The following is a 16,842-nucleotide window of genomic DNA, read 5'->3' as shown; positions in this document are numbered from 1 at the left end:
AATTTAGGAGCAAGACAAGAATGCTTGCCACAGCACCACTACCAGTCCACTTTTTCTGGGAGGAGTAAACAATGCAATGAAACAAAAAAAATGAGGTCTTTGAACCTTGTCGTTACTTGCATAAAATATGACGTTTATCTAGAAAATCCAAAATAATCAACTGGCAAACTAGATGGCTAAATTCAAGATAAACATTCAAAAATCAGTAACTTTCCTATACACCAACAAATTTAGAAAATGAAGAAAAATAATCCCATTCACAATAGTTTGTATTAGAAATCTATAAAATACATAGAAACAAAGTAACAAAAAATATATAAACCTATATGAAGACATGAAGAAAACCACCAGATTTTAATCAATGGAATATCCAATATATTCCTGGACAGAAAGACTCACTATTGCAAAGATGTTGATTATTTCCAAAATTAATCTAAAATTTCACTGCAATTCCAATCACAACCCCAACAGGATTTGCAATGGAATCTGACAATCATTTCTAAAGTTTATCTAGAAGAATAGATACACAACAAAGAGGCAAGAATTCCTGAAAAAGGAGGCCAGGAGGGGAATCATGCTCTATCAAAATTCAGAACCTATTATAAAGCTAGAGTAGCTTCAACTGACACAGTAATTGAGTAATGGAAGAATAAACTAGAAATAGTTTGATTTACTGATAGATGTTTGGCACACAATAAAGAGGCTTCTGAAGCAGCAGAGATAAAATAAACTATTCAAAAAATGGTGTTAGGACAACTGGTTATTCATTTCACAAATACTACTATATCATGGCTTGTTTATAACAGAGAGGAGCGGAGAGAAAGCAGAAAACACAAAAAGTTTTATGTAATGAATACCTAGAGAAGAGAGTCAAGAAGAAAGAAACAATAACTATCAGGAATTATACTGAATTAATAGAGTTGTGGTGATGAAAACCAGACCACATTCCACAATAGCCTGAGAGGCAAGTTGGAAGAAAGTGTTTTTAAGCTCTGATTCACTGCAGACCCATAGGCTAACCAAGAACTTAACCTTCATAAAAGCAGAAGTCCATTATAATTTTGGGATTCCTTCGTATGGCTCCATTATAATCTTGGATTTCTGCTCTAAGGCAGATTGACTTCATGTTTAGTACAAGGCTCTACAGTATTACGTGATGTGTGGTATTTCTAAATTGTTAAAATAACTGGTCATGTGATAACGGGGTCTCCAATTCGTTATTTAAATTGGTAGATTTCCTAATTGTGAATTACTTATTCACCCAAGTGAGTGAATAAGTAATTCACCCAATGATAAGTTCTATCATTTCCCATGACTGCTTATCTCATGATAGGACAATGTCACCATTCTGGGGCGGAAAAACAGCATTAGAAAAAGGTTTTAAAGGGATTTTACTGCAATTGGGTACATTTTACATTTATATGGGTCACAGAGATTTTATGATTGCTTTGAAAAATGGTTTCGACCTCACAAAGTCTCACTGCTTTTAAGGAGAGTGCAATTTATAAATGGTTCACATACATATAACTAGATAACAGAAGAGAATGATTTATGTGGCAATTGTATTTTGTTCCCCAATACAAGGGTAATGGAAAGTTTATCCCCTGAAGCATTAATGCCAAGATTTGGGTTTTGGGGTTTTTTTTAAGGTTTTGTTTTGCATTTTTGCTTTGCACTCCACCAGTTTAAAAAAAATGAGTCCGGGGCACCTGGGTGGCTCAGTCGGTTGAGCGGCTGCCTTCAGCTCAGGTCATGATCCTGGGGTCCTGGGATCGAGCCCCAGATGGGGCTCCCTGCTCAGCAGGGGGTCTGCTTCTCCCTCTCCCTCTGCCCTACCCCTCTGCTCCTGTTCTCTCTCTCTCTCTCAAATAAAGAAATAAAATCTTTAAAGAAATAAAAAATTTTTTAAAATGCGTCTGTGCTCCCAATATATGTATACTTTAGAACATATTCATGTACTATTGTCTTAATGCATTATGAACACTGTAAAATATATTAAAATAGAAATTTTTTAGATGAGATGAGATAAAATAAATCTAAATAGAAGGTTCTAGTGTTGCTCCTTGTATCCCCTAAACTGCCTTACAATGTATACACCTTATTTGGGAGAACCTTGTCCTAGAGTAGTAAGTTCTCAAACCACAGTACACAAAACAATCACCTGGAATGTTTGTTAAAAATACAGATTCCAAACATCAACGACAGAGATTCAGTGAGTCTAAGCTGGAGTTCGGGAATCTACATTTTCAGCAGTCAACTCCAAATGGTTCTGAAGCAGGTTGTTTGGGGCCACACTATGAGAAACACCACAAAAGATAGAGATTCTCCCCATCATACCATCAGCATAGCAACACAAGCAGGAGAGGGAGATACAGCAATGCTCCATTCTGCACCTATATTATCCATGAACTAGGTTTTTCTGGGGGAATATTGGAACTATCACTTAAAATATTGTTTCTGTCAGAAAATGCATTTCAATTTCTACAGTGCTGACCTAAGACGAAAGTTTTGGCATTGTCATACACACCGCCACACACAATTTATTATATAATAGAATTCATCTACTTAAATGAAATTGCTTTTCTTTTAAAGTGTAAATTTTTTAAGTATCAAGTTTTTTTAAAAGATTTTATTTATTTAATTGAGAGAGGGAGCATGAGCAGGGAGGAGGGGTAGAGGCAGAGGGAGAAGCAGGCTCCCAGCTGAGCAGGGAGTCTGACATGGGGCTCAATCCCAGGACCCCAAGATCATGACCTGAGCCAAAGGCAGATGCTTAACTGACTGAGCCACCCAGGTGCCCCTAAGTATCAAGTTTTTTAAAGTACAAATGCAAACCATTAAATCCCCTAGCAACTGAAGACATCCATTTGCTTCATTAGTCACTCATGGAGCACCTGTACCATTCTGAGCACCAAAGGAAGCAGTCTGGTATGATGGAAAGGGCACAACTTCTGTAAGCGCAACAGCCTGGGATGTAATTTCTGACTCTGCTACTTGTTTGATTTGGAACAAGTTACTTAGCCTCTCTAGGTTCCAGTTTCCTTCTCTTAAATGGGCAATATAATGTCTACTGACAAAGCCTCTGCGAGACATGGGATATATGTAATGCACAATGAGTGAGAGCCATAGTAACAACAAACACAATTACCTCTACCTGAGGGGCATCTGTTTAAAAACACAAATATCTGACCCTTTTCCTCATGAAAAATTCAATTCCTACATTTTCCATGTTCAAAAGTGTTGATGACTTAGGCTCTGAGGTCAAAGAGTTTGGGTTCAAATTCCAGCTCTACCATGGACTCATCTGGGCAAATTACTTAACCGCTCCTAAGCCTCTGTTTCCTCCCGGATGAAACAGGGATAGTAAAAGGGTACATATCTAATCTAATTTTTATGAAGATAAAAATGAAGGATCTAACTACAGTGCTTAGCCAGTGACTGGCAGTCATTAGCATGGAGTAGTTTTTCTTCATTATTATCACTTAACCAAGAAATGATTTTCAAGCTATTTTTGCTGTTGCTGGCGCAAACAAGACTACATGATTTGACTAAAATAACTATATATATCACCTACAACTAAATCTACAAATATTCCTAAATTTTCTCGTAACACTGAGGAGATACTTTAACCTGCTTCAAAACCATTGTGTCCCCTTTACCCATAGTATAAAACCAAAACCACATGATAGAATATGCAAAGGCTTTTCACAATTTTACCTACACCACATTTCTGCTCTTCCTCTTCCTTTACCTCACCCCCTATCCTTCCATTCCATCCGCCCAACTTCTCACCATTTTCAAAGGAAGCTATATTCTCAAAGTCTGGGGGCAGTATTATCTCCCAAGAGATGAGTCACTACATACTACCCTGGCATTTCCTGTAGTTCTTCAAAACATCATCAGCCAAGACCTTAAACAAAATCTAATAATCCTTATTAATATGTGTTGCAATACCCACCAGGGCAGTCTTAAGGACAAAGGAAATATTCTTTAAAAAAAAAAAAGAGGATAAAGTAAATATTCAAACACAGAAAACTACCGCGGGCTGCACTTGGCATCAAATTCACTTAGATGTGGGACAGAGACAAGCACAGCTGCAGGGCATTTAGAGGTGTTTTCCTTTGATGGGAGATCTTGTAGCACCTTTTTCAGTTGGCCAGGAGCTATTCTCTCTACCCCTCTTCCACCTCCCTGGAGAAAGCTCAGGTTCAAGGAGATAAAGATTCACATTAGACAGGTTATCCTATAAAAGCCAGTATCTCTTGCAACAATCCCACAGTCACTGCTTACAGGATCCCTGCCAGGAATCTGCCAACGTCACAACACTTAGGGAAGCCCAAAGATATGGCTTCTTACTAGGTATTTATAGTTCTTCCTGGTCCAAATGCAGTTTGCCAGCCAGAAGTCATTTTTATCATAAGCATGTCACCTTATAACATAGTTGACACTACTTTTATCTAGTTTCCCAGGAAACAAAGCAAGGTCATTCAAAGTCGAATTGTCAGGCAAAAATGGAAAAGGGTTTTGATAACTCTTTACCCACAAGTGTGTATCTTAAAAAATGAGCAGTTATAATAGTCTCTTCAGGAAAGGTGGAAAAGGGAAGAAGAGAGAGAAGAAAACTTTAAAAGATAGTTTTCATCAATATACATACCATCATCAGCCGCACCATCTGCTAGAAATATGTAGTAGCTTGTGTTTAGATCAAATCTATTCTTAACCCCAGGAAGGGTAATGTTTCTTCTGAAAGAACACTGCATAACACCATCTGCCAGCCTCCAAGCCAGATCCCCAAGAGCACCCTACAAACGTACACAATGGGTCTTCTCAGCACTTTCCACAGATTTGTTAAAAATAAAATATGATCAAAATCCTGACCTGCTGGATTTCCTTTCCAGGAAAACTATATACATAGTGAAATGATTACTACAGTTGTGTCCTTACATACTTACCTCTTTTTGTGGTAAGAGCACCTGAAATTTACTCGCTTAGCAAATTTCCAGTATACAATACAGTTTTACTAGACACAGTCATCATGCTGTACATTAAATCTCTAGACTTACTCATCCTACGTAACTGCAACCTTGTACCCTTTGACCACCGTCCCCCCTTTTCCACACTTCGGAAAAGCACGAGACAAGTTTCTCTTGTAGGAAAAGATGAATTCTTGCCTGTGTCACCTAAATCCTTTTTTTTTTTTTTGCATGTTAGAAAAGAATATTTTACAATGAAGATGGTCAGAGCATCAGCTCCTTTTCAAAAGCTTACAGACTGATCTTTAAGAAGAGGCTTAGGTTAATGACACAGAGTTTCTCGTCCAATGAGAAAGAGGAGTGTATAGGGCGGAGACTGGTTCAGTGCCTTGGACAGTTGTCTTCTGTGCCTCTTCTTAGCATCTGTGCCAGAGATGGCCTATTTCTGGTAGAGAAGTGTCTCTCTTCACATGGCATTGGCAGATGAGCATTGATGGAAGCGGTAGCTGTTGCCTAAGACTTTGCGCTCTCTGTAGAGCTTTCCCCTGGGCTTGGGACTTCTCCCCTGTTACATGTTACATTGTGGCCACGGGCATATTACTTCCTAATTGTCTCTTCAGTGTTTTTGATTTTGTGTCAGTGGCCAGATGGGGTTAGTACATCTGCCAAAGTTTCTTACCTGGTTAGAGGACTTGTGGGGTTCTGACTCAAAGTAAAAACAGTATTTTGCCAAGTGAGATAAAGACAAATAAGCCAGGAGAAAATGTTTCTTGTATTCCTCAGAGAGGAAGTAGGAAAACAATGTATATCAAACCATCATGTTGTATACCTTAAATACACATAATTTTATTAAATTATATAATAATAAAATATACTTTAATATATACTATTAAAATATAAATATAATATTAATAATAAATTAAACATACCAATATAATAATACTATATAATTTATTTTTATATTTTATTTTTAAAATAAAATAAAGCACAGAAAAGTTTCTCCCAGATTATTATAAGAAAGGAAGCCTGCTGCCAGACTCCTGCTCTGGCTCTGCTTAGGATAGGGAGCTATCTTGCAGCAAAGTTACTCCACTGTTGGCCACACAGCCAAAAGACGGACAAGCCAGGTGGAGGTTCCCAGAATTTTCACACCTACCCTGGAGTCCATCACAGGGTGACTTCGCCCCATCAAATGGGAAGGTTGTATGTGCACAGTTTGATCTTCACGAATACACAAATAAGCATCATCATCACCCTAAAAATATTTGCAAATGAGAAAAATTCAAAGGAATATCAACATTTTGTTTTTAAAAGCATCCCTAATGAAATCAAATAGTATTTGATGCTGTTAAAACATAATTTACTGATTCAATCCTAATGATGCTATGAACTCAAGAGAATTGGCTGCCCAATTTATTAATTTAATATAATTTTGCTATAATGAAGAAAGAAACAAAGATCAGAAACAGACCCATAAATACAGGGAACAAACTTGGTGGTTGTCAGAGGAGAGGGTGTGGGGGGATGGGCAAAATGGGTGAGAGGCCTTGGGAGACAGAGGCCTCCAGCTGTGGAATGAATAAGTCATGGGAATAAAAGGTAGAACACGGGGAATATACTCAATGGTGTAACAGTGTTGTATGGTAACAGATAGCAGATACACTTGTGATGAGCATAGCATGATATTTAAAACTGTCCAATCACGGGCGCCTGGGTGGCTCAGTTGGTTAAGCGACTGCCTTCAGCTCAGGTCATGATCCTGGAGTCCCGGGATCGAGTCCCATGTCGGGCTCCGTGCTCAGCAGGGAGTCTGCTTCTCTCTCTGACCCTGTTCCCTCTCATGCTCCCTATCTCTCATTCTCTCTCTCTCTCAAATAAATAAATAAAATCTTTAAAAAAAAATAAAAAAATAAAATCTTTAAAAAAAATCTTTAAAAAAAAACTGTCCAATCATTATGTTGTACTGAAACTAATGTAACATTGTGTGTCAACTATACTTTATTCAATATAAATAAATAACTTTGTTATAATACAAAAGCAACACAATTTCAATGTAAAAATAGATTAAAATAACATGTTTATATGCCCATAAACCCAAACACCACTGTTAATGTTTTCATGTATATTTATCCAAACCTATTTGTATTTATACCTATTTTTTCACCCCAAATAGGAAAATACACAGTTCTGTTACCTTTTTTCACTGAACTTATTATGAACATTGTTTATAAATAAATATCTGTGTCTTACAAATTTTCATAACTATAAATGCACTGCACTATATTGGATTTGGGGGCGGTAACTTTTAAGATGAGGACTGTAATCAAATACTGCTAATGTTGTACACACTCAATAGATTACATATTAAGACCAACTTGTCTGAACTCAAGGAGGTATTTTCTGTCAGTCTAATTCCTATCTACTCTCTAGTCTCCAATATTCCTTAGCTCTAAAAGTTAGAGCTTAAAGTGACTATCAGAGGGCACACAGAATCTTCAAATTACATTTAAATGATGGTACAAAGAAATAATCTGCATTTTAAATTACTGTGTATAGTTTTGGTTCTTTTACTTATTCTAAACCATTCTCCATAAACTATCTAACAAGATCTTTTTATATGTTGTAGTCACTAAACTCCTTAAACAAAGCCAAGACTGAGAATTTATAATAAATTTTGCTATTAATCCCAATGACTTCTAACATATTTTAAATTTATTTTTTAAAGTTCCACCTTTGAGAACTCCCAATACATAACCTTAGCAAACCAAGTATTCACTGTTACACATCTTCTATTCAAATAAGAATTAGCCCAACTCAAGAAATTTTGGAGTCATGGTGATTTAAACCAGGAATCAACGAACTATGGCACACACACCAAATTCAGCCTGATGCCTCTTTTTGTACAGCTCACAGGCTAACAGTGTTTACATTTCTAAACCATTTATTAAAAAGAAGAATATGTCATGATGAGTAAAACATGAAATCCAAATTTCAGTATCTACAAATAAAGTCTTACTGAAACACAGTCCCACCTATTAATTTATGGATTGTCTATTGCTGTTTCACTGCTACCACACAGAGATGAGTGTTTAGAACACAAACCATATGCCCACAAATTCTAAAGTTGTTATTACTTGGGCCTTTACAGGAAAAGTTCACTGATCTCTAATTTAAACAAACAATGTGTGTTTTCTACACTATCACCTTTGAGGTATACAACCTCTTTTTTTATTTAATAAAACAAATTTTAATATAACAAAATGGTTGATTTTGAGGCAAAATGATGATAAGCCAACTGCCATACTAACTCATTGCAGACAGACCTCTCAAATATTGGAGAGAATGATGGGGATGGAGAAGAAGTAACTCTCAGTCCTCACTACTCTACAGTGAAGAGTATGAGAAGGTTGCTATTACAACCTTAGGCTCCAGGCAATTCTAGAAACCCCAAGTTTGGAGCACAGAAGCACACATGTAAGAAGTTCCACCAAGTTTCTGAATCGGACAGATCCTCTTTCTCCCATTTGTTTCTCTTGAGTCAAGCATTTAGAATGCACTCTGTTCAGAAAACATTGTGTAGATTAGTGTGGGAAAAACAAAGATGACTAGATTGTTCTTACAATCAAAGACTACTTTTTAACGGAGACAGTTATAATAGTATATGAATTATGATAAAACAGGTTTAGACAAAGTACCACGGAAGCACAAATCATGTAGAGCCAAAGGTTTGAAAAAACTTATCAGAAAAGATATTAAGTAGGCCTTAGAAAATAAAAAATATTTATATGTTGATAAGGTAGAGCTGAGATTAAAGGAAAAGTTTCCCAAAAGGAGGAACTTCCAGGACCAAAGACATAGAAATAAAAAAATATATGAAACTTTTAGGGAACAGGTGATTATGTTAGCTAACACACATAGACAGTAAGGCTAGAAATTCCAACAAGGACTTTGAAGAGTTTTGAAAGCCATGCTAATGAAGAACAACATTTTTCCTATAACTACTAAAGGTTCCTGGGGATAGGATTGAGATGATTTCCGTGGTAGCCCAGGAAGAAAACAACAGTGACTGTTGAAAGATGAAATGGAATAAAATTGCTAAAAATTTTAAAGGAGAAATCATGGAGCCAGGAGGACTAGTGAGGGGTCACTGTAGCGATTTGGAAATGACAATAAAGGTGTAAGCCAAGTCAGAGATAGTGATAATACAATAAAGAGAATGAAGAAGTATGTCAAAGACAGAATCAAAAGATTGGTAGCAATGAACACATTAGCACCCAAAGCTTGACTTCTAAACACTATTCCTATTAAAAGAAACAGACCTACTTTGAGAAATAAAAATGCAAAACAGTATAAGAGTGGACATCTTGTTTCACCAGAAAACAAAGACACACCAAAAAACTAACAGAGACACATCAAAAGGGCACCAAAAAAAAAAAAAAAAAAAAAAAACAGCTTGGAGGAACCATATTTGGGTTAATATGAGCATCTAAAACAGGAATGATGATGATAAACTATAACACAACAGACCAAAGGAATTCATTAGTCCATAGTGTGTCACCAAAAGGGAAGGGCAGATGCAGAGAAAAGAAAGTTCTTCTTTTTAGAAGAACACCAGTTAATAAATAAATTAGAAAATCACCATTTTGCAACCACAAATGTAATAACTGTTTCAGGAAAGGAATAGCAATAGATGCTAAAATCATTCGGTAAAATGTTATTGAGGAACAGAATATTCACCCTCAAAGTATTACCCCACGGATTACTTATTTAAGAGAAAATTCGGGTCACCTGGGTAGCTCAGTTGGTTAAGTTTCTGCCCTGGGATCGAGCCCCATATCAGACTCCCTGCTCAGTGCAGAGTCTGCTTCTCCCTCTCCCTCTGCCTGCCACTCCCCCTGCCTGTGCTCTGTCTCTCTCTCTCTCTCACTGTCTCTGTCAAATGAATAAATAAAATCTTTCTTTAAAATAAAAAAGAGAAAATACACCTTCACAATGGAAAAATCTGACAGATACCAGTGATCAAACATAGAATCATCAATAATGGAATAATTTGACATTACACACCTCTTGATATGATGCACTGAGATAGAGACAAACACTTCTGGTAGGATTTGTGCCAAAAATCTTAACCTGAATCTACTGTACAAACTGTGGAACATTCTACAGAATTGGACTAAAAAGAAATCTAGAAAATAGGTAGGGTAACTGATCAAAGAGATATGATAACTAAATGTATTGGGTGATAAATGATTGGATCTTGGGTCAGAAGTTTTTTTTAAAAACAGCTATAAAGGACTTTATGGGGACAACTGAGGTTTTTGGAATATAGACTATATTGCATAAAATTATTATATTATTAAGTTTTCTCAATGTGATCGGATATTATGGTAATTATAGGAGCATATCCTTGTTCTTAGGAGATACTTAATAAAAATTCTAAAGATAAAATGTCATGAGATAGCTATAACTTTCAAACGGTATGGGAAAAAACTGCGTGTTTTATATACACTTCATAAGTCAATCTACACACACACACACACACACACACACACACCTGGTGGGGGAAGGAGAGGGAGAGAACATGGCAAGTGTAGATGAAGAACTTATTGGTGTTTGTTGTACTATTCTTTCAACTTTCACGTAGGTTTAAAACTTCTCAAAACAAAAAGTTGGGGGTGTGTAGGAGGAAGAAGGACCTGAGGTGAATAAAAGGGAAGAATCTAAGTCACAACCAAATTCCCTGAACACCAAAGAAGATGGTGGCAGCAATGAATGAAAGTCTATCAACTGCCCAGAACAGTTTCTGAAAAGAAGCAAGAAATCAATAATGGTAACTGCTTTTTTATTACTGTTTTTGATCACCAAGAATGGGGAACACAGGAAACGTGAGGAGGGACGATATTAAGTTCAGTTTTATAAATGATGGTTAGTGTTGTCCAGGAATACTCATCTGGACAAGATCAGCCAGCCACTGGAAATCCCAAGAGAGGCCAGAACTGGCAACATTCTAGAACTCAACATTAAGAAATTTTGTACAGAGCAAGGTGACACTGCACAGGAGAAGGAAGCCAACAGAAGCTAATATATAGTATGCCTTCTTGATAAACTTTGTATCATTTAATAAAGTATCTGAGATAGGGAATATGTGTATACTTTGAAATTTCATTAAAATTCAGACATTAGCAAGTCATTGTTAGCAAAAATACGGAAAATTATACTTTTCATCAATTTTAGTGATGAAGTCTAATACCAAAATAATTATCATTAATTTACAAGTAAAATTGAAAAAGGTATCATTTAGCTAGTATTCATAGCATCAGGTACCTTCAGTATTTAAATTTATATTAGGTACTGAAAAGAAACAGCAGGTCATAAAAATATCCTAAAATTTTTTAAATAACCAAAAATAGAAATAACCACTTTAAAAATATTTTCTGAGGATGATTTATTTCCCCTAATTTAGGCAAACAGGTGTACAGATGATTTTAATCATTAAGATTGCTCTGTAAATCAACTGCACCTGCATAATTAAATCTTTTTTAATAAACATTTTTTGATGAGTACTATACTAGAAACATAAGATTTCTAAGTAAGATAAATATATCTTGAAGTAAAGACAAATGCTTTTGTGCCATCTATGCCTACAACTTAGAACAGAAACAACGGGTCTACTTATGGGCTCCTCATTACCACACCCAGGGCAGCAGTACTGTCTTTTCCTCTAGCTGACAGATTTTATGTGACCAGAAAAAGAAAAATGTGAATATACTATTGCATGAAGTTTGACTCTAAAGTGACTGCAATGTTTTCTATTTAAGGGACTAGAGCACATATCTCAATGAGCACTGTATGTCAGAGATGAAGCTACATACTTATTCCAAACGAGACCACCATTGCTAATCCTTGCGGGGGGGGCCATCTTCAGAATTTCCTTCATAACCAGTTCCATCACATTCACACAACAAGCACTACCACCATCTTTCCTCATTGCTGTGTCGTCCTATTTTATTTTTAATCCAGTCTCATCATCCCCCTTAGGTGCCAAACCTGGTTCATTTTGGCCAGAACTGCAAATACCCAAAAGAATATGCTATAGGTCTGATGACAATTAAAAGGGAAATGGGGAAAACATTTTGAACTACTGTAACATCATTCATTCAAGTATAAAATTTCCCAAGAAACAACTTTAAAAAAGAAAGAGTCATAATGCCTTATATATTATTTTTAAAAGCACATGACATATCTGGGGTGCCCGGGTGGCTCAGATGGTTAAGTGTCGGACTCTTGATTTTGGCTCAGGTCATGATCTCAGGGTCATAAGATCGAGCCCCGCATCGGGCTCTGCACTGGGCATGGAGCCTGCTTAAAATTCTCTCTTTCCCTCTCCCATTGCCCCTCCCCTTCTAAAAAAATAATAAAAAATAAAAGCATATGACAGATCTTATCTCTCATAAGTTTAAGATATACCTTTTGCTTAATGAAAGAGAATAATGGGTGCATTCAAGGACTATATAGTAAAATATCTAGGTCATATGCATACGCATATAGTAAAATATCTAGGTGTAACGTTTTACCCCTGGCTTCCTGCAAAACTTGCAAGCAGCATACAAGGACTAATGCGATCAGAGCGCACTTTTAGGGAAAATACTAGTTCTTCTGGTACAGAATCTCAGCGTTCCTTTTCTTTTTTTGAAATAGGATTCCCTAAAGAAGTGATGTTAAGTTTAAAACCTGACAGGAAGAAACCTCTCTAGAAAAGACCCATTGCCTTTGCTAACGTGGAAGTAAGAGGCTTTCTCCATTTGTAGTCATCCCCAACCTCCCTGCCAACTCTGCTCTGAACAGGACTCGCACATGTCCTGGCCATACTCTCCTGCCTTCCTTCAGGGAGACCAGGATGCCTCTGCAGCACTTGGCTCTTCCACACCACATCTATAGAACCATTTAATCCATTCAGCACTACCCAGGGAGAGCGAGAATCAGCTTAAAACAAATGCTGCCTTCCCTAGATCTGACAAAGGAACCTACCAGTGAAGAATATATTTATGCCTGGACACACCAGGTGTCATTCTCTGTTTGGGATAGGCACCAATGACTGCCAAAATCGGGACACCGAGGCAGCAACCCATGCTGTGGTTGCTGACCACTCGAGAAAACAAGGGTTGGAAAAGCATCACAAATAACATAAGACTTTTATGCAGAGCAACTTTTCTTAACTGCACTTCTTGCTTTTATCACAAAGAGACAGACAGAAACAGAAAGATACAGTGGCAAGTCCACTGGATATAGAGTGATTTTCCTAACTCTCCGTAGGATGGCCTCTTCTTAGAGCTCTGTAATTGCACAACTGTTAAAATACCCAAAGATGTTTAGGTCAGCATCTGCTCTAAGTTACCGTGTCCTGCCCTGCCCTTCCCCTTCCCATTGTTAAGTGTGACCATTTGACTCTAGAACCAAGGACACCGCCACTGATTACAGTCCCTCTAGTAATTTTCTTTCATTACCACTTATGTAAGTGAGGGATACAAACCATCCATCTGTCATGAGAAAACGCAAAGGATAAATAGCCTTTACTGGGACCACTCATTTCAACCACCACTGATTGGTCATCTCGTGTGAAGGACAAGAAGAAACAGGCAGGCTCCCTCTCTGGGTCACAGTTCACAGGACTTCTAATACAGAACTTCTTGTTCCCACAATCTGAAGCACTGAACTAGAAAAATGACAGGGAGAAAAAGTCTTAATTACCAACCAAGCAGTTCATTTCACCATGATAAAAGAGCCACTACCTTGAAGCACAAATTTTAACAAGAATATCTTCTCATAATAGATATTTCAAAGAAGGAAACAAAAGACACATCCCAAATTAGAAATAATCAAAGTAGTAGTTAGGTTGTGAACTTTTAAACTTAATTAATTTTAATTAAAATCTGGAAGACAACATTAATTGGACTATAATGTGCATGAGTATTAAAAGGATTTTAATACACAAAATTAAAAGGACTTTAATACCCAAAATATCTCACATTAATTATGTTTTGGAGCAAAGTTTCTAGCAAATTTTGAAAAACATCTTAGAGAATATTTAAGTCCACATTGATATTCTTACCTAAAGGGTACCCTTAAATTTTTAGAATGGACTTTTAAAAAGCAAATGGACAAACTCTTAGCAAGTTTTTATGTTTAGATCCTGAACTCTGCTTCTAGAATTCAGGTTCGAATTGGATATTAAAATTACAAGAAAAAACGATTATTCCTATATATACCACCACTCCAAATAATAACAATTTAGTGGAGGAAAAACAGGAACAATCTACAGTCACTTAATTCAGAGCTTCTTATGGCAAAAAAGAGGAAGTATATCAAAAAAATAGCTCTGCAATTTGACAGAGCAAATGTGCAGTGGTCTTGTTAGAAGGCGCTGTAAGGGTGTATTTCAGAAGAGAGTTAAATACTATATAACTAAATCTAATGGCAACTGAATAAAAAAAAAAACTTCTCATTTCTTCTACTCTACCAATACTTCTGGCCACCAAATGTGTGGCGGGTTTTCCCACACTAACCAATTCTGCAATTCTCTGGGGACCCCAACTGCCTATCCCACATCGCAATTCCATTCTGACACAATCTACCTGAAGTTAGTGTTCCATCCTACAAGTTAGGGGCTCGGTCCCATAAGACTGCTCCTTTCAGGGCTAATCGCAAGTTCCAGGTTCCTACTGGAGGGGATTGGGGTTCCCATGACCCTCTCCTCAAGTTTGATAATATACTAGGATGGTTTGCAGAACTCAGGAAAACAGCTTTTTTACTAGATTACCAGTGTATTATTTCCTTTTTTTAAGATGATATTTACTTATTTAGGAAGAGAGTGAAAGAGAGAGAGCACACATAAGCAGAGAGAGAGGGAGAGAAAGAGAATCTCAAGCAGACTCCTTGGTGAGTATGGAGCCCACGTGGGGCTCGATCTCACAACCCTGAGATCATGACCTGTGCCAAAATCAAGAGTCCAACACTTAACCAACTGAGTCACCCAGGTGCGCCAAGTGTATTACTACAGGACACAACCCAGGCATAGTCAGATGGAAGAGGCACACAGGGCAAGGTATGTGGGAAGAGGTATGGAGCTTCCACACCCTAAGGCACCATCCTCCCAGGACCTCCATGTGTTCAGCAACCTGGGAGCTCTCTGAACCCCATACTTTTGGGATTTTTATAGAGGCTTCATCGTGAAGGCATGATGGATTATTGACTCTATTTTCAGCCCCTCTTTCATCTCTAGAAAATAGAGAGCAAGGTAGGAAGTTCCCAGCATGGGTTGGTCTTTCTTCCCCCACCCAGGAACCCACCCAGAGTTACCTCATTAGAACAAAAGGTATTCCTACCACTCAGGAAATTACAAGAGATTTAGGAGCTCTGTATCAGGAACTGGGGTCAATGGCCAAATATTAGCAGGAATCATGGCAGAGACATATATATATATATATATATATATATATATATTTCTTATTATTTCACAGTAATGCAAAGAAAAGTTGCAGTAGAGTGGAAAGAACAAGCCACTACAAAACTTGGATTTTTGGTCTCTGCTCTCCCCTTTACTCCAGCATGTTTGCTAAAGAACTTACTGTCTCTCTTGTATAGCTTCAACTAACAACAGGGACTGAACCCTGAGGTCTCTTCTAGCTCTACAAATGCTATAATCTCATGACTCTTTTAAACCTTTCTATAATCAGAGGTTACAAACCTGGTGCAGAGATACCATAAAAGCTCTGAGAACAAATGCCTTTTATGTGAATATATGGAAAGATAATTTTGTCAGTAGATTCCTACCAGGAAGCTCAGGTCCAAAATGACTATTTACTCCCCTAAAGCAGCTTTGAAATTAAATATTAAGACTAAGTAAACTGAGGGGTGCCTGGATGGCGCAGTCAGTGGAACATGTGGTGCAACTCTTGGTCTCGGGGTTGTAAGTTCAATACCCATGTTGGGTGTAGAGGCTACTTAAAAATAAAATCTTTAAAAAGAAAAAAGACTAAATAGACAAGTGCAAATAGAAGATCTAATTATATGGTCAAAAGTGTAACATTCATAATAATGTAGTCAAATAAAATCATCATACATTGCAAAATGTAGAAGGAAAACAAAATGAGACATTACAAAGGAGCACAAGTGCTTTACTTAGTCTTCCCTACAAGAACAAAGAGCTATAAAAAGATAAAAAAGAGAAGGAAAAGAAAAAAGGAATATTTACAGAATTTCTAGTAAGTGCAAAGTAGTTAGAAACCTTATATTCATTACATTGTTTAATCTCATAATGATACTAAGATCTAGATATTAAGATTTCTCATTTTATAGGTGAAGAAACTGAGCCCTTGAGAATTAAGTAGCTTGTCGAAAGCCACACAGAAAGTAAACAAGTTGGGAATCAAACCCAAGTTTGTTCTTTCAACTGTAATAACTTGCTGTAAGACATTTTCCATTACATGCACTTCCAAATTAATAAGTCTAACATCAGAACTTCTTTCAGTGAAAACTTCCTAACGTTTCCAGTATGCATTACCCTTTACAAGATATGTTTTTTCAGTCATCATTCTTCTGAACCAGAGGGCCTGAATGAATTCTAGCTGATGAGTTTGCAGAAGAGCTTCTGTAGTTCAGCACAAAGAATCCCCCAGTACTCATTGGCTTTCATGAAATCAGATCTGAGTTACATCACTATTTCAAGATTCTCCTCCAAATCCTGTCTAAATTTAGCCCAAGCTTTAATCTTCCTCTTCCACGTTTGATATTTAGCTGTACAGACTCTGTATGAATGTCAGATCCACAACTCGAGCACGGAGGATCTTGCACTGCCTTTATTCTGATCTGT

General features: G+C 37.1%; 1 protein-coding gene across 2 annotated transcripts in view; it reads right to left on the bottom strand.

Annotated features, from left to right (window-relative positions):
* FRRS1 (ferric chelate reductase 1) overlaps positions 1 to 16,842 on the bottom strand; it is a 52,021-nt gene that overhangs the window by 13,729 nt on the left and 21,450 nt on the right. For both annotated transcript variants that reach the window (XM_025872271.2, XM_073896258.1), the window contains exons 6-8: positions 13,504 to 13,686; positions 6,130 to 6,228; positions 4,655 to 4,802 (exon numbers count right to left, since the gene is read on the bottom strand). In XM_025872271.2, coding sequence (XP_025728056.1) covers positions 4,655 to 4,802; positions 6,130 to 6,228; positions 13,504 to 13,686 — 430 coding nt within the window. The remainder of the gene's footprint in view (positions 1 to 4,654; positions 4,803 to 6,129; positions 6,229 to 13,503; positions 13,687 to 16,842) is intronic.

This window comes from Callorhinus ursinus, unplaced genomic scaffold (genome assembly GCF_003265705.2).
Source record: "Callorhinus ursinus isolate GAN/ISIS: 27379988/994484 unplaced genomic scaffold, GSC_fseal_2.0 scaffold9, whole genome shotgun sequence".
NCBI classification, from domain to species: Eukaryota; Metazoa; Chordata; class Mammalia; order Carnivora; family Otariidae; genus Callorhinus; species Callorhinus ursinus.
The sequence above is the reverse complement of the archived record's forward strand: the minus strand, read 5'-3'. Positions and strand labels throughout refer to the sequence as shown.